The sequence below is a fragment of the Barbus barbus genome (genome assembly GCF_936440315.1).
Source record: "Barbus barbus genome assembly, chromosome: 2".
Taxonomy (NCBI): domain Eukaryota; kingdom Metazoa; phylum Chordata; class Actinopteri; order Cypriniformes; family Cyprinidae; genus Barbus; species Barbus barbus.
In genome coordinates, this window is record NC_136730.1 from 8,753,006 (window position 1) to 8,780,962 (window position 27,957).

Sequence of the window (27,957 nt, forward strand, 5' to 3'; positions counted from 1 at the left end):
GAAATTCAAGCCAAATTTGTATTATTTCATTTACCTCAACATTACCCACTAAAGTGCTTTAAATTTGAGTAAGCATTAAATAAGTCAATTAATTCAAAAATAATAATTTTATAATAAATATTGAAAAAGGGGTTTAAAATGTATATTTTACATCAAAATCAAAGTTGTCATCACAATCTGACAGAATAAACACCACCCACACCCTTGTAATCGCATATGACCTCTCTCTCTCTCTCTCTCTCTCTCTCTGTGTGTCTCTCTCTCTCTTCCCTCCCCTCTTTCCTGCCTATATGATCATTACAGATTTGAATTTTCTATTTTATGCGCTCGTGGGCTATGGGTGTAAGGGCAGTTGAATAAAGGTGAGTTATTGTTACTAGATTTTTAATGTGTTTTGTATGTATGATATTTATTGGCATGTGGTGCATATGATTTTATTGACCATATTTATGAGCAGTACTCCATAAAATGTATTTTTAAAATGTATATACCGACATGCTCATAATCTGTTTTTTAATATTAATGTTTTATTTTCACTTGTGACCTCTATTGTTAATAAGCAGTATTTTCGAAGCATATTATGTGTGGGTTTTAGGAAACATGTAATGCAGGTTGTTTCAAACACAACGATATTAATTAATTTGGGTATTTGTCATTTGATCCAATTTGGCACACGACTTTGGCAGTAAGACACATTTGCCTGTGCAAGAAAATTGCTGTGATCCATTGGGGCCTTATTTGACCACATGCACAACTGCATTAGCAAAACTTGTGAATAGCTGTTAAGTGGTTTGAAGCTCATTTATTTAGACATTAACAGGCAGTGTTAGGGTGTATAAAGGTGTCGCAGAGAAGTGCATTAAGATTTTCGTTTGCACTGCAATAACGATGTGAAAAGCCAAAGTGATTTCCTGCCAATTTTTCAAAAGTAATGCAAGCGTGCTTACTTCCGTGCTACTGCACTTCTGAGGCTTTACTATCAAACAGTGCATGGTGGGAGCTGCTGTTCGTGTGGGCAAAGCAGCCACAGGTTATTACAGTCTATGAAACATGTTGCATGTTGCTGAAAACCCACACTCTCTAAAAAAGGTACAAAGCTGTCCAGGGCGGTACCCTGAGGTACAACAGCTAAAAGGTACCTCTTTGTACTTTATTTGTCCCTAAATCGTACATAAAAGTACCTTAAAGGTACTTAAAAGTGCATAGTAGTACTTTAAAAGTATGTATTAGTACCTAAAGTATACATATTAGTACCTTTTAAATGGATGCAGCCTTAGTGACAATTTTGTACCAGCTAAAGATCAAACACCAGAGTTATTATATAGTGAAAAACTAAAAACATTTTTAAAAATCGTTAATCTAAATTAAATTAATTATATAAAAGAAATATGTTTATTTTATTTCAACTAGTTGCCAATGCAACATTTCTCATTTTCAGTTTAACAATGTACTAAAATAATTAAAACTAAAACTGAAACAAAAATCAGAAACTAAATAAAATGACGAAAACACGAAGCAAATTTGCTAGAACTTAATAAAATGAAAATTAAAATATATTTATACATATAATAGTATATGGATACTAAAATAACATTGATGAAGACACTGATGTGCATTGCTATGTATTCTTGTACACCGCAACAATTGGTGTAGAAACAATTTTCACTCAAAAATTGCTAGGAAGTTTCAGAAATAATTGCAAAGAAATGCAAGTAACGTATTAAATGTGGAAAAATTGAAGTAGAAAGAATTAAATAGTATTTTCTTGTAAAACTTATTCCAATTATTTTTATTTTCAACTTCAAAAAAGTATTTATACAGTGAACTGAGAAATGCGCTTTTTGTTTTACTTGTATATTGTATTTAAATTCAAGTATAATTTGAATAAATGTATTTCATATTCATATTTAATTAAATGCATCATTTGTAATTTTATAAATGTGTCATTTGATTCAATTATTGCATTAATTGTCCCTGTCTCTTTAGTCATGATGGCAGACAGCACCCCAATTGTCATCGCCCTCCTCTTCATATGGATCGTACTTGCTCTGGCTCTTTTTTACTTTTATAAAAGACTTAACGTGGAGACAAATGGAGAGTACACCGTCCAGCGCATGCTCTTCGCTCCTGGTGGCCTACGGGATCGATTGAGACAAGGAGTCGGGGTTGTGGAAAACAGACTCGGTGTCCACATTTGGCCTCGACAGCGTGATGACGAGGAGAACATAGGAGGTAATGAAGAAGAGGATGAGGAGGGTGAAGGTCAGGACAAACCGAATGGCAGTTACACAGAGGAGGGAGAGCAACAGGAACATGATGATGACAGGGATGATTCTTCAGATGACTATTCCAGCGTCGACCTGAGGGAGAGGGCAAAGATGCAGATGGAAAAGAAAGAAGAGAAGGATAAAGCTGAAGAAGACAAGGAGAAACGCAAAGAGGAGGAAACAACGGCAGGAGGGGAGGATAAAAGTGAAGGAGTGAAGAATCCAGAGAAAGTGGAATTTCTTGTAGATCTGACGCCGTTTACCGGTAGTGCAAGTTGGTCTGGGGAGAGCAAAGATGCAAATGACTTGACTGCTTTGTGAAAAGCACAGAGACATTGCTTTTGAATTTAATAGCTGCGAAATAAGGTGGCTTGGTTCAGTGGGTGGCACAAAACATTTCAGTTCAACCCTGTAAAAGCCTGGCATATGATGTAAAAGTTTTTTTGGGACCTTTAGACAAGCTATTTGAAACAATTTTAAAAAAAAAAGTTTTCATGTGTGTGTTTTTCTTGAGTATCATATTTGATACATCAAACATTTATGGCTGATAAGTTTGGAAAAAGTATACCGTGTAATGTAAATCAATGAGATGTTTATAATAGTATATAAGACTACTTACATAAAATGCATATTCATGTCAGTTGTCACACATAGTAAGATGTTACTACTTAGTTTTATGATCCAGCCTCTGTAGTTTTGTATTTTGGGGGACAAAACATATAATGTAATACAATGTAATGATGATTGAGACAAACATTCCTCCAATCATTTTAGATATTCACATTTTAACATGATGTTTCTAAAAACTTAAGTTGGTTTAGTCCAGTAAGTGTTCATATTGAAATAGCCTATTATTATTCTTACACTTACTTTATAAAAATCAGTAAAGATTTCACAGCAAAAAGATAGTAAAGGACTTTTATTTGCTAAAGAAACTATAAACTATCAATCAGATGACAGAAGGCATTGTGTGCGACAATTCATTTTGATCATGTTGATAATTTAGAGGAAATCTTTATATTAAATATGAAACAGCAGGCTTTATATGGGTAACTTTAAAAGCCAGTAAAACGGTTCCACACCATTTTCTGTTAGTTGTTAGTTTTATCCACTTCCTCTTGTTGTTGTTTTTCCTGCAAATGCTGACTGTGTGAAAATACATTGTGAAAATTGTTAACATTTATGTGAGATGTAAATATTTTTTCATTAAAAAGTATTTTCATGCCAAGACCGTGATTGTCAAAATTGTGTGAATCTCACAAAACCCATCAAGAACACGTGTAGAGCATATCAAATCATGAGAAATAATATTTTGTATCAAGAAAATTAAGCCATTAAAATATCCATTGGGATGAATGGACGTAGCATTTGCCCTTATATAGCATTAGGGCATCCATCCACTAACCATTATGAGGCTAACCACAGTTCTTATCGCTGTTGGTCATTTTAAACAGCGGTTCACGGCGTATGTCAAGATTAGGATGATAACAAAGAATGCATATTTGCTAACTGTGTAAAATAAGACAATGTCGGAAATTTGAGATGATACTTGAATTATGCCATTTAATTTATAAAGTACAATCACACACTATTATTCCTTTAGTAATTAAATGAAAATAATCAATTCAATTTCCCACATGCTACATTAAAAATCAATTCAATTTCCCACATGCTACATTAAAACAGCTCAAGAGTAGGAAGAACGGACAGGGGGATGTAGCTCAGTGGTAGAGCGCATGCTTCGCATGTATGAGGTCCCGGGTTCAATCCCCGGCATCTCCACTTATTTTTGCTTTCAAGAAGACTCCTGAAAACACGAACACTAACACTAACTTTAATCTCATTTTATGATAAAACCAGGTAGGATTATCGTTCCCTCTCACCGGTATTTTGCCGAAACTGGTGCTAAACAATTGCTAAATTTCCAGATTTTGTATCTATAGAAAACCATCGTCTGCACGTCGTTTGTGAAGATTTGGGGAGGAGATATTTGAGTCGGAAGTTGCACTCCTGCGCTGATCATTGGTCGGTTACACGCCAGTGGGCGTCCAAATCGCCTCGCCATTGGTCAGTTCAGCCCCGATGGGCGTGGCCAAAGGCAGACGCACGCAAACAATTGAAGAATCCTGCACGTTCCTTACTGGAATAAGAATAAGATTTAAATGTCTTTACATGGGAGTACTAGGTAAAAGTGAGTCATGTCGTTTAGGAGATCTTTAACTGCGCTTTGCGTCGACTGTGCGTTTTAAAGCAAAATAATTCGATTAGCATTTTCCTCTGAGAAAAAAAATCTGGGATCATTGTTATATCGCACGGATACTTTTTTTTCTCAAGTTAAGATGGATTCGCCCAAGGAATTACCTCCTTCTTCAACGATCTGAATGCAAACGAGTAAACACGAAGATCTCTTATTGGTGAGTGCTTGCATGTCTTAATTCGTCGCATTTGGGAGAAAACGGGCCTTTTGCCTTGCACTGTGCTTGCATCGTGCACCTTCTGTTAGAAAATATGGGTTGTGAGCATGTTATAATTGACAGATAAAACAAGTAACTGAGCCACCATCACAAAATGAACGGCTACCATTTTATATATTTTAAGATTGGGAATAGTAATGATGGCGAACAGATTTAAAGATCTTCCTTGCCGATTCCTGTATCGAAGTATGGACATTTTTAAGGATGCAATGGAAGAAAATGCCTTACTATAATGTATTGCATGTAACAACATTCTGTGGCAAGCTGTTTTAACATTTAACATCTCTGTCTGATTTATATTATTAATACTTAATTGTATTATTAGTAAGCTATTTCTACCTAATAATTTTATTATTAGGTAGCTATTTCAACCGGTACTGTTTCTTTTTCAGCATTACAAGTACTTAATTTATTATTTCTAAATATCCTAAAAGTGAACAGTAACATCTACTCGTAACAAATTGCATATTTTTGCTATTGAATTCTACAGGTATCTGTGGATCAGACATTGATTGTTTACTATTCACCCATTGGTTCTTATTCCAGTTGTTGCTAGGGCCTTTTACAGTTTTTTTGGCAGCTAAATAGACACAAACACCTGCTTATTACACACCAAATTAGAGTGTATTCCAACTATTACTTGTAACATTTTCAACTTACTATTAAAGTCAATAGATTTGACCAGTAAAAAGCAAAAAAGTGACTAGTGAGGTGGATATATATGTATATTATCAGCTGAAATAGATACTAGGTACAAGTGTCTAATAATTGCATGCTAGTAAAGCTGCAATAGGCAATGATACTAGTACTAGGTAGTAATGATGGTAACAAGAAGGAAAGAAATACGTAATTGCATGTTATTAGTGAAAATGACAGGTGTACAAGTCATCTTTTGTTTACTGATTGAAAAACATACACCAGAAACAGAGAATATATAGTAGTTAGTTTAGAGGAATAAATGTTAAAATGGCTTGCCACAGCGTGCTGCATAACATTCCCTTTGTGGTCAAATGCATCGCTTGCTTATAAACGCACCTGTGCCGTACACGGGAATTAGTCGCTGCAAAATAATGCACTGGATCAGGACGCTATCAGATGTCATTATTGTGGACGTGATTTTATTTTTCTTCGCATAGGTATGAGATGTTGTTAGCCTCAGCCGTGGTCGTCTGGGAATGGCTGAACGAGCACGGGCGCTGGCGACCCTACAGCCCGGCGGTGTCCCATCACATCGAGGCGGTGATCCGCAGCGACCCTCGCGGCGCAGGGAGCGTGGTGTTGGGCCAGGTCGACTCCCGTCTATCGCCGTACATCATTGACCTGCAGTCTATGCACCAGTTTCGGCAAGATACCGGTGAGAGAGAACGATAATCCTACCTGGTTTTATCATGCATCTTCTTGCACATCCATTGTATTTTATTAATATGATTCCTTTACTCTGAGATCAATCAAATGCGCTAATAATCAAAGCTCTGTATTGTGATGGCTTGAAGGCAAACGTCTGCAGATGTTTTGGAAGCTCAGTATGCTATGAAAATGATTGGGCTGGGCCTCAAAACCTTAATTTCAGCAACAGCCTCTTCTCAAGTCAGATCACTGATACTAGTTTTCAGCTTCATGTTTGTAATTCATACTTGTGTATGTGTCATCCAGTTTATGTGTCATTCAACTGGCTCTGCCATGAACTCTTAATGATTTTTGTCAATGCACACGAGTGCTTTGCTGGCGAGAAGGAAGGAATGATTTGAACCTATTACAAAGGATAACGTGAAGCCGAAACAAAGGGGTGGATTGTTGGCTGTCAGAATTTTGTGAGTCTCCATCGCCCATGCTGACAAAGGCCATTGTGCAGGACTGACTAGACTTCATGGAAGATGGAGGAATGGAGAGAATAGGGTCGGTGAAGGGTAGCGGCCCATCGCTCAAAAAACACGAGGGAGGAGGAGATGGAAAAATTAATGGTAGTAGAGCAAGGTCATGAAGGGGGGGTCGGATGGATAACCTTTGTGTTGTTGGACTGTCAAATTTTGGGACTAATTGTACTGTAGAACAGTTCTCTTGTACTTTGGAATCTGGAACAGACATAACAAGGCTTTATTTGGTTTTATTATATCTGAAATATATTCTTGAGGTTTGCTTTGGAAAGACAAAAGTTATCTTGTGCTGTCGGTGTAGTGTCACAGCTGTCGCTCAACTGTTGTAACATCCTTGACATTTTAATATGTGTATCTTTGCATTTGGCATTGTTTAAGACTCATTTGGCTGAAAGCCCAAAACTGAAAATGAAGTTTTGGTAATTCGGTTTGGGCAACTTGGTAACTGAACTCAGTTCAGGGTGTCGTGTTCTCAGATGATAAATTAAACCAGGTGTAGTAAAGTTCTTCTGCAACAAGCTTGATATCATAGCCTAAAATATTATATGTAATGAATTGCTATTCTAGCATCTCTATAAACTAACTTTTTAATTTTGTGTGCACAAAAAAAAAGACACTGACACAGTCAAAATGCATTGGCGAAGCTTTAATTTAACGGCACTGTTTTTGTCAATGATTTCAGGTCTCCAAAACTATTTGGGAAGATTTATTTATTTATTTTAGGGCTGTCAAACAATAAATCGTGATTAATCGCATCCAAAAATAAAATGTATTTATTATTGATTGATTGATTAATTATTTGAAGATATTTGGCTGAATATTTTTGGTTGCTGAAATATTGGTGTAGTACCAAAATACGCACATCTAAAGTTTGCATTCTTGCTCTCCAAGATAGATCAATTAATAAAGATGACTCATCTTCTACACGCATATACAATTTAATAATACACTCCCATGGGGGGGTACTTCCATTCATCTTCAGAATACAAATGAAGCTATTTTTAATATTTTAATATCACAACCAAGATATTCAGGCATTAAAAGTACAAGAAGACATTGTAAAAGGAATCCATATTAATCAAGTTCATCAGTTTAATCCAAGTCTTCTAAAGAGAGAAAAATGCTTTATATTATAATCAGATTTAATTTATTCATATACACTGAAAATAGTTTGCTAGTGCAACAATTTTCATAGAAATTGCTAGTAAATTTGACAGATAATTGCAAACAAAAGACAAAGAACATGTTATTAAATGTGAAACTATGTTTTTTATTGTAAAGCATACTCCAATAATGTTTTATTTACAGCTTCAAAAACAAATCATTGTGTATAAACACTGCTCAATGGACATACATAGAGATTCAAATATAAACATTAAGTTATAATATAAGCTCATAATAAGATATAGATCATTTGTGTTCCAAAGATGAACAGTAGTCTTATGGGTTTGATACAAAACGAGGGTACCTGGATGATGACAGAATTTAAATTCTTCATGGAAAATACATTAAGACAGGAATAGACACTGTACTCTTCAAACAACTTTACATCTCTGCTCTTCCTTACAGGTACGCTAAGACCCGTGCGGCGAAGCTTCTACGACCCGCGGTCGGCTCCGGGTCAGGGATGGGTGTGGGAATGGGAGAACGACTCGGGTTCATGGACACCGTACGACACCGAGGTCAGCATCGCCATCCAAGCGGCTCGGGACCGGCAGCAGCCCTGGCTGGACTTAACGCCGCTGGGCTTCTGCTACCTTATAGACCTGCAGAGTATGACGCAGATCAACGGACAGACGCAGCGGCGCCGGCGCATCCAGAGGCGCTCAGACCTGGCCTACCCACTCGTCTCCGGCCCGCTGCCTAAGCCGCACGCGTGGTCGTCCGCTGGAAGCAGTGGACTCCTGGGGGTGGGCGTATCCGGGGTCAGCGGAGGGAACGGCAGTGCCTATCCCAGCGGAGCTCTCCCAGCTTCTGCTATTACTTCACTGGGTCAACCGTGCTCCTGCCAGCAGTGTATGCTAGTCTTAGGCGTCAAGACCCCTAGCATGGCACAAACTCTCGGGAGGAAACCCCCGCCCGTACCCAAGCCGCCGAGCCCAAAAGCGCCATCAAGAGGACATTCGTACTCGCTTACCCTGCCTCACCCTCCATCCCTGTCCCGAGTCCTCTCGCCACATAGGAACTCCACCTCGGGTGCTAGCGGAGGCTTCGGACACTCCCTCTCCCTGCTGGGGTCAGCCACTGCCGCCCTGTCGATATCCTCCAACCGTCCTCCTCCACCTACTGTGCCGCCACCCCCGCCGCCTTCTACCATACCCCACACGACCTCCGCGTCCAACCCTACTGCACCTACACCCTCCAATGCGCTTATATCTACAGCGACCACCTGCGCTCCCACGCCCTCTGCTCGTGTTCTGGGTCCCGTGTCGACGGCTTCAGCTGCTTGTGCCGCCCCGGTGCCACCTCGCAGCAGTCTGGCTGGCCTTAGCCGCCCCGCCCTGCAGAGAATCGCCATGGCACAGTCACGGGCACTCATTGCATCAGGGTAAGTCGTCACGACTGGAGCTCTCTGTGATTGTAAATGAAATGATACCCTGTTGTTCTGGGGATCACGGCCGTTTCTAGATGGTAACATTTACCGTGACAGCTGCGTTTGTGAATCTCATGAGCGTTTCACAGAATGAGGTTTACTATTTTCCAGTGATGTTTCTAGCTTTAAAAAGTCTGGGTCAGCAAGAGTTTTTTATTCACTCTTAAGCAAGGACTCATCAAACTGATCAAAAATGGCAGGAAAGACTGTTAGAGTGTTACAGAAGATTTCAATTTCAAGTAAACGTTGCTTTTTTCAACTTTCTACTTCTCAAAGAGTCCTGAACAAAATGTACAGTGGAGGCCAAAATTATTAGGACACTAGTATTTTCACCAGCTAAAATATGGTTAGTGAGTTAAAATATGGTAAGTCAGTTATTTCTATCTTTTGCTGTAGTGTGTCAGTAGGAAATATCAGTTTCCATTTCCAAACATTAATTTAGCAATTAATTGTAATAATCCAGTGCACAAGGAGTCTGACAACAGCCAGTGCTCCACACAGAGATCTGATCTGATCATCATCCAGTCTGTCTGGAATGACATGAAGAGACAGAACAAACTGAGACAGACTCAATCCAGAAGAACTGTGGCAACGTCTCCAAATGCTTCAACAAACCTACCTGCAAAGCTACAGTACTGTTAAAAATTTTAAGCACTTGTGTAAAAATGCTGTAAAATGAGGATGCTGTCAAAAATAATGTCATCAATTTTATCATTTAACTTCTATTATCTAAATGAAATCAACATTTGGTGTGACCATCCTTTGCATTTAAAGCAGCTTTTGCCCTAGGTGCACTTGTGCATAGTTTTTCCGGTAGCTTTGCAGAAAGGTCTGTTGAAGCATCTTGGAGACATTGCCACAGTTCTTCTGGATTCAGTCTGTCATAAAGTTGAGTTTCGCACGAGGCCAAAAGTATCCCAATACAGAGATTTCACTCGTGTTCAAGTTGCTTTTGCAGATTTGCCGTGTTGCACAACAGAAAGCCCTTGGTTTGAAATTTACTTCTAAACTGTGCTTCATGGATCGTTACACTATTTACAATGGATAATTTGACCACATCTCGCTTGTGCTTGCATCTTGCAACATACTTGTGAAGACCAAATTTTGTGCTTGCAGTGTGAGATTGTAAAATGTCTTGGCTTGATTTCAACCTCTTTCACTTCAAATGTCAAAACCTTGAATATTTACAGAAAGACTGTCACTCTGGGATGTGTACACAGAGTTAGGTCAGATTTATTGCTCTTTTCAGAACACATTTTACTTGGCTGTAACATGAACATGACATTGGAGATCTGGAAGCCAATACGTCCCATGTATTAGTTTTTTTAAGTGGTTATAAAGGGTTAGATTACTAGTACATTTGTTATCTTTGTATTTGGGCCTGTGCTGTGATGTGAAACGGTTTCACTTCTGTGATAGTTTATTTTTGAAGAAAAGGAACTTGTGTTTCAAGAATACTTGAAATGTTGACACATTTAGGCCTGTTAAAAGAAAGTAAGTTTTATTTAGCACTGCTGGCCTTAGCGCTTGGTCAGAACCTGAACCTCCACTCTCTTTTCTCATTTTAGTTTTGGGATCGGACCTCTGTACTTGGTACGGCAGAATTCTTCCACTTCCTATTTGAAATTGAACAAATTTCAAAGTTGCTACAAATGCTCAAAGTTGAACATCCAACTTTTCACATCAGAGCAGATCAATCGATCCCAACTTTAATTTGAAATAATTCCAAGACATCTAAAGCAGTGGTTTATGGGTTATTTTCAAGTGGAAGTGGGAAAAGTCGGTGTTAGAGATTGTCTAGAATGCAGCACAACTGGAACAGTTTGTGGTTGGAAATTGGAAATTTAAACTTGAGTTTTCCCACCTTTGTCTTCATCTGGAACGGTAAAGGTTTCGAGGATCATAAGATAAGATAATTTCAAAAATAATTTAAACTACCGTTCAAAACTTTGGGGTCAGTGGGATTTTTAAAAATGTTTTTGAAATGTTTTTCCCATTTATGCTCATCAAGGCTGCATTTATTTGATTAAGAATACAGTGAAACAGTAATATTGTAAAATATGATTGCATTTAAAAATAACTTTTTTATATATATTTTAAGTAAAATAGATTTTTGTCATGGCAAAGCAGAATTTTCAGCATCATTACTCCAGTCTTCAGTGATCCTTCAGAAAAAAAATGGAATATGTTGATTTGATGCTCAAGAAACATTACTTATTGTCATCAACACTGAAAACAGTTATGCTGCTTAATATTTTTGTTGAAAACATGACACATTTTTTTCAGGATTCTTTAGGGATAGAGAGTTTGAAAGAACATTTAATTTACATTTATTCATCTCGCAGATAATTTTTTAAAGTGACTTACAAATAAGTAATACAACAAGCAATTCTAAAAGACATGAATATTTGAAATTGAAATCTTTTGTAACATTATAAATGTCAATTTAATATGTCCTTGAGTATTAATTTCTTGCCAACCCAAACTTTGGATTGATAATGTGTGTCACATTATATACATCACTTGAAAAGCTGTGCGGTCTGTGGATTCCATGTGAGAAGGCAAGAGAATAGTTAATGAAAGGAAGCTGGTCGATGGGAGTCCACCACGAGTGTCAACAGGTCAGTCTCGTTCATTAGAGTCCCCCTCCTTCTTTCTCCCTGTTCCCCGTTCCCCGTTCCCAGGCTCCGTTCATTCCTGGGGGCCCCTTTAGCTCCATTGTGTGAGTGTTTGAGTGCGCTGAGTGTGTATCCAAGGCAACCTTTGTTGGCAGTCGGCAGCTTGGGTTTTGTATTTGCAACACAATGCAGTTAAAGGGGGGGGGGGGGGGGTGTCAGTGGAAAGACAGAGGAGGGGGATGAGATTCGGTAGTCTGTGTGAAGGAGGTTTGGGAATAGTTGCTTGATTGAGCAAGTGTTTGTTTTGAGTGTGTGTGGACTCCGACGCTGTCCTATAGACACAAACGTCTGTCTCAGACACTGAATGTGTAGTGGCATATGACTGGGATGAGGAATGAGTCATGAAAACTTCTGAAAAACTGTAAAGCTGATTCTGAAAAGTGAAGTGAGCCAACAAACAACATATTCAGCCATGCTCTGGCATACTGATAAGTCACAGGATGAGGTTTAGATTTTTACAAGCATGCTGAATCATAAATATGTTATTCAGCAGTTGCTCAAAAGTGGAAAAAAATATTTAAATTAAATGCTGTTTTTGTGATTCTATCAAAAGAATCCTGAAAAAAAGCAGCTCAACTGTTTTCAACTTTGATGAGAAGACATGTTATTTGAGCACCAAATCAACTTATTACAATGATTTCTGAAGGATTTCTGAAATGCTGAAAATTCAGCTTTGCATCACAGTTATGAACTAAAATGTAAAATATATTAAAATAGAAAATAGTTGTTTTAAATTGTAATAATATTTCACAATTTTGCTGTTTTTACTGTATTTTTTATCAGCCTTGGTGAGCGCAAGAGACTTTTCAAAAACCTTAAATAATCTTACCGACCCCAAATTTTTGAACATTAGTGCAGGCGTACATTTGGAAATATCAGAAATATTTCAGATTATGCCCTATTCTTAGGTTAATGTGGCACAAGTGCTTCTGTCATTGAAGTGAAAGCAGATAAACCAAACTGTACTTCTGGAATGCAGTATTTTGTGCAGTCAAATATGTATGCCGATCATTTTTAATTCAGTTTTAAATCCAAAATAGAAACAGTTTTGCCTGTGGGGACTATGTGTATATGTACATTATAATTTAATGAGTGTTGATAGACCAGGTGTGCTCATTTCTTGTGCTAATACGTTAAAAGGAATGCTCCAGGTCAAGGTTCCTAACAGCATCTGTGCTATTTATTACCACAGAAAATGATCTCAGTTTGTGCTAACAAACAAAAATGATCTTTACAGTAATGCACCTACAAAGTCAAAGGACAGGAATAAATGCACAAATATATAAAGCATACGTGAAGCTTACTAACATGGTAACTTTTGCATCATATGGGTTTCGTTTGACAGCTGAGTCACTTCCTTAAAATTGAATGTGAATGCTAATGGTTTACCTAAACCCTCCTAAATGTTGTGGCCTTACTGCACATATGTTTTTAAGAGTTATTACAGATGAGATTTTTTGTGCCACAGATGCAGATCCCTGAACATTCCTTAACAAGTCACAAGTGTTTATATATTTGATCCACTAGAGGGTGCTAGAAAGAAAATTCTGTGTTTGGACGGTCTGAGAAATGTCTGGATTATATTGCACTTTTACTTTTAAACAATATAAATGAATGTTTTTCATTTTACCGAGTAAAGTATGCAAACATATATTTCTTTTGTTCCTACATCAGGGCGAGTGTGATTTCAGCCGGTCAGTTTACAGATGTTTAGCTGATGGTGAAAATGATTAGTTGTTTGTGGTAATGACTGCTCATTGGTTTGTTCTTTTTTAATTGCGTTTCTGCCATCACTGGATCGTGGCTTTTCTGACAGGCACTGATTATTCCCTTGAGCAGGGTTTTCACTTCTTCTTTAAGTCATGCTTAGTTTTTTTAGGTGGGTTTCGGTCTGTCGTGTGAAAGCAGGGCCCCCATATGGCACCTGTAGCTTGATGCTAATTGAGCCTGACGTCACTTGAGGAGAAATCTCTTTCTCTAATATGAACCTTCACCTTTAAACCTCCTTGATCTTTTCCAGGTACACTTGCAATGGACTGTAAACGATTGTTGATTGTACGTTCGTTCTCTTTGTTTAGCACATTAGTATTAGGGTTAAGCATTACTCTCATAGTACTGGCTTGAATTATAGTTCCAGAATATACACAAAATTAAATCACTTTTATTTTCATATTAGGTATACAAATGGGCCAGTAAGCACCATGATTTTGCTAATATGTGACCCTGGATCACAAAACCAGTCTTAAGTTGCTGGGGTATATTTGTAGCAATAGCAAAAAAAAAAAAAATACATTGTATGGGTCAAAATGATCAATTTTTCTTTTATGCCAAAAATCATTAGGATATTAAGTAAAGATCATGTTCCATGAAGCTATTTAGTAAATTTCCTACCCTAAATATATTAAAACTTCATTTTTGATTAGTAATAAGCATTGCTAAGAACTAAGAAGGAGATTTTCTCAATATTTAGATTTTTTTGCACCCTCAGATTCCAGATTTTCAAATAGGAGGTGGAATAATGGCGGAGCTCCCAGACATACAGCAGCGTTTTTGTTTTTTTAAGTGTATTTATTTTATTTTATCAGGCACTAACTCAACAATTACACTATGGACGAGCCGAACTGCTTAAAATCGGAAATCAGTATCAGGATTACTCACCTGGAAACCTAAATTTCATCTCACTGGAGATTTCAGAGATTCTGCGCTCTGAGGAGCTTAGCGGAACGCTCATCATACCGCCTGTGAGGCGTCGAAGACGGCGAAGAGACCGGAAGCAAAAGCGGGGAAAGAGAGCCGGCGTACGGGCTAGGCTACAAGCTAACCCACACAGACCAGCGCTTCCGAGTATCTTTCTTACAAACGCCAGGTCACTCGTGAACAAGATGGACGAAATAAGACCCAGGATTATTTCACATCACCTTAACTGTGTTATGGTAATCACAGAGACTTGGCTGGATAACGCTGTTCCCGATGTGGCTATCGAGCTAGCGGGCCGCTCCGTATACAGAGCAGACAGAACGGCCGACTCTGGTAAGAACAAAGGCGGCGGAGTATGTATATACATTAATAATGCCTGGTGTACATCGGCGGACATTATTAAGTCACATTGCTCTTCGGACATCGAATATTTGTCATTAAAATGCAGACCTTTTTACACCCCGAGAGAGGTTACTGCTATTGTTATCACAGCTGTTTATATACCACCACGGGCTAATGCTAAGCTAGCGCTAGAAGAGCTGCATGAAGCTATCAACAGCCAGCTGAATGCATACCCGGAGGGAGCTGTGATTGTAGCAGGGGACTTCAATCATGTGGATTTAAAAACGGTGATGCCCAAACTACACACCAGCATACACTTTCCGACCAGAGACAATAATATATTGGATCAAGTATACACCAACATCTCAAGAGCTTATAAAGCAGCCCCATCTCCACACCTAGGCTTGTCAGATCACATCTCTATAGACCTGATTCCATCCTACAGACCTCTGATCTGCAGAACAAGACCAACTGTCAAAACGGTCCAAGTCTGGAATGAGGAATCTACTTCACGCCTGCAGGACTGTTTTGGAAATACAGACTGGGATTTGTTTGCGAGCACAGATCTGGAAGAATATAGCTCATCTGTTTTAGGATACATAGCCTTCTGCACTGACACTGTGTTAACGACCAAGACCAGCATGGTGTACCCAAATCAAAAACCATGGCTTGATGGGAATGTACGCCCATTACTGAAAGTGAGGAACGCTGCCTACAGGTCAGGGGACAGGCTGGCTTACAGTAATGCTCGGAAAGATCTCAAGAAGGGCATTAAAGCAGCAAAACACAGGTATCAACAACGCATCGAGGGCCATTTTAAAGATAACAACCCCCGCAGCATGTGGACAGGCATTAAAGCCCTAACGGACTATAAGAACAGCCCCTCGTTGTCCAGCCATGATGCCACGCTTCCTGACACCCTGAACCAGTTCTTTGCGCGCTTTAACGTTCACTCCAACAGCATGGAAATCCAGACAGCACCATCACCCATAGAGGAGCCGGTACCTGTCTTCGAACGCCATCAGGTGAGATCCACGCTAAGGAGGATCAATGTCAATAAAGCAGCAGGACCAGACAAAGTTCCAGGTCGCACGCTGAAGTCATGTGCTGACCAACTGGCGGGGGTGTTCACCAGCATCTTCAATCTGTCTCTGCAGCAGGCTGTAGTCCCAACATGCCTTAAATCAACTACCATTATTCCTGTGCCCAAAAACAGTCAGTAAAATGTCTGAATGACTATCGCCCAGTCGCTCTGACACCAATTATCATGAAGTGCTTTGAGAGACTTGTTCTTTCACACATCAAAGCCAACATCCCTGCTGACCTGGACAGCCTACAGTTTGCTTACTGTAGGAATAGATCAACAGAGGATGCAATCTCAATCGCACTTCACACCACCCTTACTCATCTGGAGCATCCCAATACATATGTTAGGATGCTATTTGTAGATTTCAGCTCGGCATTTAATACCATTGTGCCATACAAACTTGTAAACAAGCTGAATGACCTGGGACTAACCACCACACTCTGTTCATGGATTTTTAATTTCCTCACTAACAGACCACAGAATGTCAGGGTGGGCAACCATACATCATCTGTTATCACCATTAACACAGGAGCACCGCAGGGATGCGTTCTTAGTCCAACTCTTTTCACTCTATTCACACACGACTGCAAACCCATCCACTCCTCTTCTAACACCATAGTGAAGTTTGCTGATGACACCACTATAGTGGGAAGGATATCAGAAAACAATGAGTCTCACTACAGAGAGGACGTCCAACACCTAATCAAATGGTGTGTGAACAACGGTCTGGTTCTGAACACTGCCAAAACAAAGGAGATCGTTGTAGACTACAGGAGAGTCAAGAAAACAACACCACCCCCCCTCTACATAAATGGTGAGGAAGTTGAGAGGGTGAATGACATCAAATTCCTGGGTCTACACATAACAAAAGATCTCACATGGACCATTAACACATCCCACTTAGTGAAGAAAGCGCAACAGAAACTTTTTTCCTAAGAAAACTCAAAAAAACAAAAGTGCCAACCCAGCTCTTAGTAAACTTTTACAGGAGCACAATAGAGAGCATCCTCTGTCACTGCATCACAGTGTGGTACTCCAGCTGCACTGCAGAAAACCGCCGAGCTTTGACCCGGACCGTCATAACTGCTCAGAGGATCATAGGAATCAAACTCCCGAACATGATCTATGCTAGCCGTCTACAGAAGCGAGCTAGCAGCATCATCAAGGACCCAACTCATCCAGGACACAGACTTTTTGTACTCCTCCCATCAGGGAAAAGATATAGGACAATCAGAACCCGCACAAACAGACTAAAGAACAGCTTTTTCCCCAGAGCTGTAGCCTGTGCCACCCCCCCAACACACAAATAGTTAACCCTTCCTCTCTTCTCCCTTCCTCATGTTTGCTGCTAATGCACAAAGACACTTATTGGATATTAATGTTTGCACTAAATTACCACATTGTAAATAGTGTTATATTTTATTATCTAGACACTCTATGGGACATTCATGTCTGCACTCAACTACTATACTGTAAATACTGTTACATTTCTATCCTTAAATTTATCTTGTCTATTATTATACTAAGTGCCTTTTTATTTTATACAGTAATTTTATACTTTTACTACATTTACTATGTTCTGTGTGCTGCTTTCTTGTTTTACTGCTGCTGGCCTCTGTGAGCTACCAAACAAATTTCGTTGTATAACTACAATGACAATAAAGTCTCTTTACTTTACTCTTTACTTTAATAGTTGCATCTCAGCCAAATATTGTCCTATCCTCACAAACCATACATCAGATGATTGACACTTATGACTGGTTGTGTGGTCCAGGGTCACATATAGTAAATAATGAGAGGCTTGTGCGATTTGTTCGAACTTGTTGGATTGTTTTATGGTGTATAGAGAGAGAGAGAGAGATAGGGTTAAAAGGTTAGTTTTTTGTGAATGGAACCATGTTAATATTATGCTTTTGGACCATGCACATAATGTGGTACAAATGTTTTAAAAAAACATTAATACTTTTCTTCAGCAAGGATTTGTTAAATTGATCAAAGGGGACAGTGAAGACATTCATTATTTTACAAAACATCTCTATTTCAAATAAATGCTGTTCTTTTGACTGTTCTATGCATTAAAATAATCTTGAAAACAGGTATCATGGTTTCCAAAAAAAATGTACTCAGCACAACTGTTTTCAACATTTATTATAATCAGAAATGTTTCCTAAGGGAGCAACAAATCAGCATATTAGACTGATTTCTGAAGGATCACGTGACACTGAAGACAGAGAAACGGGAATAAATAACATTAACATATATTCAAATAGAAAATAAATGAGAATGCTGTTGACAATATTACAGTTTTACTGTATCTTTGATCAAATAAATGCAACCTTGGTGAACATAAACAACTTACTTAAAAAAACATTAAAAAGAATTCCCAACCCATTTCAGCATCATGATTTATAAAAAAATAACGTGGTATTACCATCTGATTCCTCAGTACTTTAATAAAATGTGAAGATCACAGAAATAAATCACAGTCTGCCTATAACAGAAGCAAAGGTGCTGGCAAATGGGATTCAATCGACAGTGCCTCCTTCAAACAAACTAAAAAGTAAAAAGGATTGTGACCGGATCAAGGTCAAGGGTCGTGTCAGTGAGTTTTTTCATCAAGCTAACAAAACCCCTTGATGTTAGAGATTCCCTGCCCTCAACACCTGCTCCCTGTATCCCCTCCTTCATTGCTGTCTTCATGTTCGTTAGTAAGTGACTACATCTGGCCGTGGTTTGATTAGGTGAGTTAGGTGAGTTGTACTTGTGCCTGCAGCCATATGGGTTTTGTGTTAATACCACTAGATTAGCCAGCAGCAAACGTGACTGAGATTTGTCGGTCTCCTCCTTTCACCCCCCCCCCCCCCCCCACACCCAGCACATCCGCGCCAGCTCCCTGTTCTTCCTCCTCTACTAATTTTTCATCTTGATGGTGGCACAGTGTCCTTTCGCACCCTGCCGTGAACGCATTAGCTGATGTTGGCACACTGATCTGTGTCTCAGTGTTTCGCTTGTATAACCCTTAAACACACTCCTGCTAGCACGTACAGTCACAACGCCACACGTTCACACTTCTCTAGTTTATTCAGGAAAACTCTGCAGGCCGGTGTGAGGACTGACAACACAGCTGTTCAGGACAGACGTAATGGTTAATGACTATTAGGGCATCATGGTTTATCTTCATTCCATTATCAGCATCATAAAGATAAACTTTAGCACAGTGATAAAGATTTTCCCTCATCACTTCTGCCTTCCAAACATCTCGTACCAGGATTGGACAGTTACAAGACAGTGGTCTTGTAGTTTATATACTGAATGAGTAATTCTCATAAACACATGTCCAGGTCACATTTCAGAATAAAATGAAACCAAACTGTCATTATTTTAAAGCATGCAGATGTTTTACCTGAAGTTCCAATGGTTATTCCAATTATAAACTCATAAATTGAGTGTTTTTATGATTCAAAATTATAGATACATGTTTTTATATATATACATTGTGTGTGTATATCTGTCTGTCTGTCTGTCTGTTTGTCTGTATCTATCTATATGTGTATTTTTACGTTTGAACTCGTGCAGCACGCACACATTGTGTGTGTGTATGTGTGAGAGCAACTATCTTGCACTATGTGCCAGTGTGATGGAACCTTATGGCGGTGTGTCAGCGTGTGACGTTGAGAGGTAATCCCGGGTCTCTGTGACATGGATCACCTCCTTTCCTAGCTGCTCGTCAACAGATGGAAACTCGAGGATTAGCACTATAAGAGCGACGGCTGACAGAGCGAGGCAAGACAACCTCATCCAGCAGAAGAACAACTCAAAGAAAGAGACAGGGGATATATGTGAACAAAACTACATTGATTCCAGGCTCTCTAGAGGGGAAAACAAATCAATCTGACTACAGAGACTGCCAAACATTCGTTGAAGAAGTTTGAGAGCAGAACGCAAGGCAGAATCCAAACATTACTCTTGAGTGTTTCCTATTAGACTCAATTTTTTCTTTGGAGATCATCGGAATAGTTGAGGCATGACCGTTATCAAGGTCAACCAGTGAGTATCTTTGAACATGTTATTGTCTTGTTCATTCAGTAATTGGGTAATTGGTAAGCTAATAGTTCTTTAATCGTTTTTAACAGCCAACCCTTAATTATAAGGTGTAGAACAATAGAATACAGTGTCATTTATCAGTGATTATTGTCATTTGGTTTGGTTTTTAAGTTTAACAGAAGAACAGTTTTACCTTTGTCTTTACTAGTAGTTTTTGGTTGTTCAAAATAGGTGAGATGAACTGGAAACGTTTGATCAAGTAAACTCTGGCAATCTGAAAATCCCCACATATGGACAACAGGTTGTCTGGTCATGTGAGGTTTTGATGTGCGGCACACACTGCTGTTGTCTGCTGACTCAGTGCCAGTTTTGTTAGTGGCAGCAGCGGGTTTGACAGAAGGTGTGATCTGGTTTACATACCGCAGCGTGACTTGGCATGTCTGCAGGTCAGGATGGGGGTGATACTCAAGCAGGTGTAGCTGTGACAACAACATGGTTATTTCTGTTCGGATCCAGATTATGATTATCGATAAGACCATTGAGGTGTGTGTCTGGGTGCTTCTGATTGGTGAGTGGTTGCTTGCGTAGTGGAAGCATGTGTTTCATGTCTTATTTCTTTTTTTGTATCTTTATAGAGTCCCCACCGTCCCAGTGAAGAACCTAAATGGATCCAGTCCTGTCCATCCAGCTTTGGCAGGTAAGAAACAATATGCAAATAAGTTATAAATAGTGACTGTGATGATTAAATATAGTAACATTTGGGATAATTTTACAACTGAAGACAGTGAACCTAAAAATAGATGGACACAAAACAGATGAAATTGTCTCTTCTTATTGGATAGGTATCACTGGGATTCTAATGAGCGCCGCTGGACTCCCAGTCTGCTTGACCCGCCCACCCAAACTTGTGCTCCACCCCCCACCTGTCAGCAAGAGCGACATCAAACCTGTGCCAGGCCTTGGTCACTGCTGCCGGAAAACTACAAAGAAGCAGGCCCGCAAAGGCAAGGAGCAAAGACAGTTTAATGCAAATTACAATTACTTTTAAAAATCATTATATATATTTCAAAACACAATAAAAAACATTGTATTAATATTGTGAACTATTATTAAGAATTACTTAATTATTGTTTAATATTATTATTATTAATATAAATATCACATGGTTTTGTGATATGGTTTTTACTGTAGCTTAAATCAAATAAGTGAAGTCTTAGTAAGCATAAGAGGTGTCTTTCAAAAGCATTAAAAATCTTTATTACCAGTAATGTATGTATAAACAATATATATGAAAAAAATATGTATATGTCACATCTTTATCTTTCTCTAAATCCTTATTTGATTGAACTTTTTCTTTCATTTGAGCAGGTAGAACTTCAGAAGAAGTTGTTAGAAGATATCTCCAGAAAGTCCGCAACCCACCTGAGGAGGTAAATATGCATGATTCATACACTTTTTAAAATTATTATTATTTAAATCATTTTAATTAAAATATAATACTTATTTTTTATTATTTTAATGATCTTTCATTAGATTCATTGAACTTGATTCAATTTTTTTCTTTCTCTCTATTAATTTGATTTTTTTTTTTAGGATTGTACTATCTGTATGGAGTCTCTCTGTGGCCCATCTGGCTATAAAGGCCCAGGTGTCGGTGGCATTTCTCGAGCAGAGTCAGTGGGTCGTCTGTCTCAGTGTGGGCATCAGTACCACCTGCAGTGCCTGGTGGCCATGTACAACAACGGCAACAAAGACGGCAGCCTACAGTGTCCCACCTGCAAGACCATCTACGGTGTTAAAACCGGCAACCAGCCACCAGGAAAGATGGAATACCACGTCATTCCTCACTCCCTTCCTGGACACCCTGACTGCAAAACCATCCGGATTATCTACAACATACCCCCTGGCATTCAGGTAAGACTCTTAATTTAGAGCTTGTTTAAAACCACTACGCTGCCCAGAGCATTCATTCACATTGGCATTTGTGCCACCTACATCATTTGTTGAGATGCTGCAGTGTTATATAATGCCATGCATACATTATATAACCATAATGTAGGTCTAAACGGCTCTGTCTATGATTGCTTTAGGGTCCAGAGCATCCCAACCCCGGGAAGCCCTTCACAGCCCGTGGATTTCCAAGACACTGCTACCTCCCTGACAGTGAGAAAGGCCGCCTGGTGAGTCTCCAGACATTGGCAAACACAATCACTTTCATCCTCTTATAGGGTCCCTGAGTGTCCTTAAAAATCTTACATTTAGTTTAAGGTTCTAAAAATACCTATGCTATATATAGACTATATACAGAAATCAACATTTGAAGTGGATCAAAACCTTTCATCAAACCATTCACCAGTTCTTGTCTTTTTTGATCCAACTTTAAATGTTGACTACTGTAGTATAGGGATAGTGCACCCAAAAATGTAAATTCTGTCAGCCTATATGCATTTCTTTCATCTGTTAAACACAAAAGATATTTTGAAAAATGTTGGTAACCAAACAGTTGCCGGTAGCCATTGACTTCCATAGTATTTTTTTGTCTCTTTGCTATGGAGGTCAGTGGCTACCAGATACTGTGGTTACCCATATTCTTCAAAATATATTTTTATGTTCAACAAAAAAAAAAAAGAAATTCATGCAGGTTTGGAACATCATAAGGGCATGTAAATGACAAAATATTCATTTTTGGGTGAAATATCCCTTTAAATATCTTAGTGTAAGAAAAGTGTTCATACTTTCAAAAGGTCTTAAATTTATGGATGGAAAAATAGAAATCCCAATGTGGTTTAATGTGATTATTAGACTTCAAAAGGCAATGATTGAATTAAATATAAATTGCATACAAGTATAAAATGTAATATATATATATATATATATATATATATATATATATATATATATATATATATATATATATATATATATATATATATATACACACATATACACAGTGGGGCAAATAAGTATTTGATACACTGCCGATTTTTTCCCACTTACAAAGAATGGAGAGATCTGTAATTTTCATCGTAGGTACACCTCAACTGTGAGAGACAGAATATAAAAAAAATCCAGAAAATCACATTGTATGATTTTTAAATAATTAACTTCCATTTTATTGCATGAAATAAGTATTTGATCACCTACCAACCAGCAAGAATTCTGGCTCTCACAGACCTGTTAGTTTGTCTTTAAGAAGCCCTCCTATCCTCCACTCATTACCTGTATTAATTGCACCTGTTTGACCTCTTTACCTTTATAAAAGACACCTGTTCACACACTCAATCAATCAGACTCCAACCTCTCCACTATGGGCAAGACCAAAGAGCTTGTCTAAGGACACTAGGGACAAAATTGTAGACCTGCACAAGGCTGGGATGGGCTACAGGACAATAGGCAAACAGCTTGGTGAGAAGGCAACAACTGTTGGCGCAATTATTAGAAAATGGAAGAAATTCAAGATGACTGTCAATCTCCCTCGGACTGGGGCTCCATGCAAGATCTCGCCTCGTGGAGTATCAATGATCCTGAGAAAGGTGAGGGATCAGCCTAGAACTACACGGGAGGACCTGGTCAATGACCTGAAGAGAGCTGGGACCACAGTCTCAACGGTTACCACTAGTAACACACTACACCGTCATGGATTAAAATCCTGCAGCGCGCGCAAGGTCCCCCTGCTCAAGACAGCACATGTCCAGGCCCGTCTGAAGTTTGCCAAAGACCATCTGGATGATCCAGAGGAGGCATGGGAGAAGGTCATGTGGTCAGATGAGACCAAAATATAACTTTTTGGTATAAACTCCACTCGCTGTGTTTGGAGGAAGAAGAAGGATGAGTACAATCCCAAGAACACCATCCCAACCGTGAAGCATGGGGGGGGAAACATCATGCTTTGGGGGTGCTTTTCTGCAAAGGGGACAGGACGACTGCACCGTATTGAGGGGAGGATGGATGGGGCCATGTATCGCGAGATTTTGGGCAACAACCTCCTTCCCTCAGTAAGAGCACTGAAGATGGGTCGTGGCTGGGTCTTCCAGCATGACAATGACCCCAAACACACAGCAAGGGCAACTAAGGAGTGGCTCCATAAGAAGCATTTCAAGGTCCTGGAGTGGCCTAGCCAGTCTCCAGACCTGAACCCAATAGAAATCTATGGAGGGAGCTGAAACTCCGTGTTGCCCAGCGACAGCCCCCAAACCTGAAAGATCTGGAGAAGACCTGTATGGAGGAGTGGGCCAAAATCCTTGCTGCAATGTGTGCAAACCTGGTCAAGAACTACAGGAAACGTCTGACCTCTGTAATTGTAAACAAATATTTCTGTACCAAATATTAAGTTCTATTTTTCTATTGTATCAAATATTTATTTCATGCAATAAAATGGAAATTAATTATTAAAAAATCATACAATGTGATTTTCTGGATTTGTTTTTATATTCTGTCTCTCACAGTTGAGGTGTACCTACGATGAAAATTACAGATCTCTCCATTCTTTGGGAAAACCTGAAAAATCGTCAGTGTATCAAATACTTATTTGCCCCACTGTATATATATTTATTTATTTATAATCTTGACTCCTGGGGCTGAAATGTGAAGTTTATTATATTATAAAACTTTTTAACCTTTTTTTTTTTTAAATAGACATTTTACAGTGTAGGATGTAAAGTCTTTAAAAGGGTCTTAAAAAGCCTTAAAGGTCCCATGAAATCAAAATTGAAGTTTTTTGGATGTTAGGTGAGTATCAATATGTCAGTCTTAAGGTTATCTATAAGCCAGTGTGCTCCAAAACAGTGACAAAATTCGCATTTAGAAGATATAAGCATTGAAAGCTTGCAGTTCGTCACAAACGGCTCAACGATTTTTGACGTCACGTCGTACATCATCTTCTCATCAAACTTTCTGTCCAATCAAATGCTCGAAGTGCCCGCCTCCTACACTATAAATAGACGCTGAAGCCGCGGGTGGAATAGGTCACTTGTTCACAGAATTAGTATTTTCTGTATGGTAAATGGCACGTAGTGCACTGTATAGGGGACAGGGAACGATTCAGACAGAGTAACTATGCTTTCCATTGAGGAAAAAAAGAAGTCTGGTTTCGTGCTGTGTCACGATAACCACCGCACTGCACACACACTCTGCTCCGCTCCAGAGACATGATAGCACGGAGCGGATCATATGGGCAAGTCTGCGCAAACCACAAAACGTATATCGGACCTATTTGAATTCACACAGAATGCTATATTTTATAGCAATATGGATGAGACACCCTGTCAAATGCAGCTTTACGGAGCTCAACGGCTCAGCCCAAGCTGTGATATAAACGAACGCTATTGGCTATTTTAAAAAGGGGTGTGGCTGCTTGATAAGTCCCGCCCTGTCTTCCTGTTTCAGTTAAAAGGACGTCAACACAGAATAACGCTTTTCAGGGGACCTTTAAAGGTGCACTGTGTAAGTTCTGAAATTTCTAACAGTTACTGACACCAGTGGCCGTTAGAGGAACTGCAGCCAGTCTCATGCTCGTTCTCGGTGCGCACTAGATAAGGCTTTTTTTATTTAAATGTTAAGGTTACGAGGAGTTTCTGTGGGTGTCTGGGTTGTGCTGGAGGCTGGTCGCTTCTTTCCGTCCGCAGAGTCCATTTCAAACACTACCGCTAGCAATTGCCGCTGTAGACGAGAACGTGCATTACGTCACATTTTCACGCCAATTCGGACCCGACTCCTCCAGACACAACTGAGCCTACAGGCTGATAGAGGCAACCGTGGTGGACAGTCAAGGTGCCATTCTTCCTATTATATTATGGTTGGCTCATAAATGGACAAATGAAAACTCTATCTTAAAGATTTTTTTTTTATAACCTACACATAGCCCCTTTAAGAGACCATGACTTCCTCCTCGTCTTAATTTACACATTCCAACTTCAACATTTGAGGTTCTTCAGCTTTTATTCTAAACAATTCCTGCTCTGATAGGTGTTGAAGCTGTTGCTGGTCGCTTGGGACCGCCGGCTGATCTTCTCAGTGGGCACATCCAGCACCACGGGCGAGACGGATACGGTCATTTGGAACGAGGTGCATCACAAGACCGAGTTTGGCTCCAACCTGACCGGCCACGGTTACCCAGACTCCGGTCACCTTGACAACGTCTTGGAAGAGCTGAGGGCGCAAGGCATCACTGAGGAAGAGTGTCTGAGGGACTGAAAATTCAAGTCGGACGACGAAGACTGAATGTTTTTTTGTGTTAGTGTTGCCAAATCTGAATTCAATTCCCAGCTCTTGTTTCTCAGAATACCTGAGATGCTTTCGAAATCAGAAAACACGAAGTTTAAAGGTTTCTAAGTTTTTTCCAGTGATATTAGCCCTCCTACTGCTAAACAAATTGTACGAGCCTGTCAGAAGTGGGACGGCCAGCTGCAAGAGCTGTCATTTACAAACAACATTGCACTGTGCGTGATATCGTGGTGGAGCCGTTGTCTTTTTGAAAATTCCTGTTAGCGTCCTCCCCACAGAAACTAGATTTGGCATGGTGCAGTTTTTTGGCTAGTGGGCTGCAGACATGGACGAAAAACCGAACTGCCGGTGTCTGGTCAACCATTTAATGTATTGTAGTTCTGTGAAGGGTACGCAAAACAAAGGTACTTCTGTGCATGTAGTTGTATCATTCGGCACAGAGGCGATTACGTCTCGGTGTAACCGAGGCCGCCACTTGTTGCTAACTTTGAAGCTCCAGTTGCAGTTTTAGATGCTGGAACGTGAATGTTTACTGCCTCATAGTGGCACTTGTTAACATATACATTCCAGTAATAACCACGGTATTTATTTGACGACATAGTTTTCGAAATGTTTGCAGTATTTACATTAACCACTTATATTTGTACTTATTTTATTGTATCTTACATTATTTTATAATGTTGAAACGAGAAACCTGCATTGTCAATTATTTTGGGATGGAAACCAATCTCTGTCCGGGGACTGAAAGAGACATTCAGTGTAAACTGCTTTGTTGATCAGTATTAAAGAAATGTTGAGCCAAGATGAGATTGGAGGCCAACAGATGGACAATGCACAAATTTAGTGAAAACTCATTTCTTTGTGATTGGATTTGCTGTCGGGGAGCGAAGAATTTTACGCAAACTGAGCCAAGCTCAATTATAGTGTGGTTTTATTTATTTTTTATCACCAGTTTAGGAACCATCAAAGTTTAGATTCTCCAAAGTTGAAGGTGTGGGCCTTTTAAATGGTTATGAAGAGCAACTAACCTACCCTGTTAAGTCCGTTGAAGTTGTATCCTGTGGACAAACTATCTCCGGTTGCCTTTCTGGTCTGTTTTCGGTAGGTCTGTGGTGGACCTGTTTACAAAGCTGTTGAAGATACGACTGCATGTATGTACATGCAAATGTGTAAGCTTACATTTATAGTTGATGTGCTGTATGTATGTGTTTTATGTACACAATTCTTTTTCCCCTGCATCCAGAAGCATGTTGTGGAAGTAAATGAGTATTTCTTTTTCTTGTATCATTTTTTTATAAAAATACTTTTAATTGATTTAACTTTTTCTTATAAGCTATTAGGTTTTTTTTTCCACTGTGAAGTTTTTAATTTTTTTTATTGCACTTGTATGATTTGATTTATTGTCCAGCCAAGTTCCTCATGATAGTTGCTTTGGAGACAACAGTGAAAATGGCACCGCTGCCAGGATGAAAACTGTGAAGACAGAGAACGGAGCTAGGAGAACTAATGTTGCTGTATAATATAAAATGTACAAAACAACTCTTGCATATTACATAGCTGCTGGAATACTGAATAAATATTAAAGGCACTCAAAAAAAAAAGGAAATGCTGGTTTGGGTTCATTTTTTTTCGCAGTTTAAAAAAATCTTTTTTTTTTTTTCTCACACATTAAAGAAATG

At 39.1% G+C, this 27,957-nt stretch overlaps 2 protein-coding genes across 2 annotated transcripts; both read left to right on the forward strand.

Annotated features, from left to right (window-relative positions):
* Window positions 1-301: 301 nt before the first annotated feature.
* Window positions 302-3,492, forward strand: LOC306887782 (uncharacterized protein). Its single transcript, XM_079445798.1, has 2 exons — window positions 302-362; window positions 1,987-3,492. The coding sequence occupies exon 2, from the start codon at window positions 1,989-1,991 to the stop codon at window positions 2,586-2,588; it is 600 nt and encodes a 199-aa protein (XP_079301924.1). The 5' UTR covers window positions 302-362; window positions 1,987-1,988; the 3' UTR covers window positions 2,589-3,492.
* Window positions 3,493-4,367: 875 nt separating this feature from the next.
* Window positions 4,368-27,869, forward strand: dtx4a (deltex 4, E3 ubiquitin ligase a). Its single transcript, XM_079445637.1, has 9 exons — window positions 4,368-4,681; window positions 5,878-6,095; window positions 8,185-9,163; window positions 20,692-20,753; window positions 20,899-21,060; window positions 21,425-21,486; window positions 21,650-21,970; window positions 22,147-22,236; window positions 26,021-27,869. Exons 2-9 carry the CDS (start codon window positions 5,885-5,887, stop codon window positions 26,246-26,248), a joined length of 2,115 nt encoding a protein of 704 aa, XP_079301763.1. The 5' UTR covers window positions 4,368-4,681; window positions 5,878-5,884; the 3' UTR covers window positions 26,249-27,869.
* Window positions 27,870-27,957: the final 88 nt, after the last annotated feature.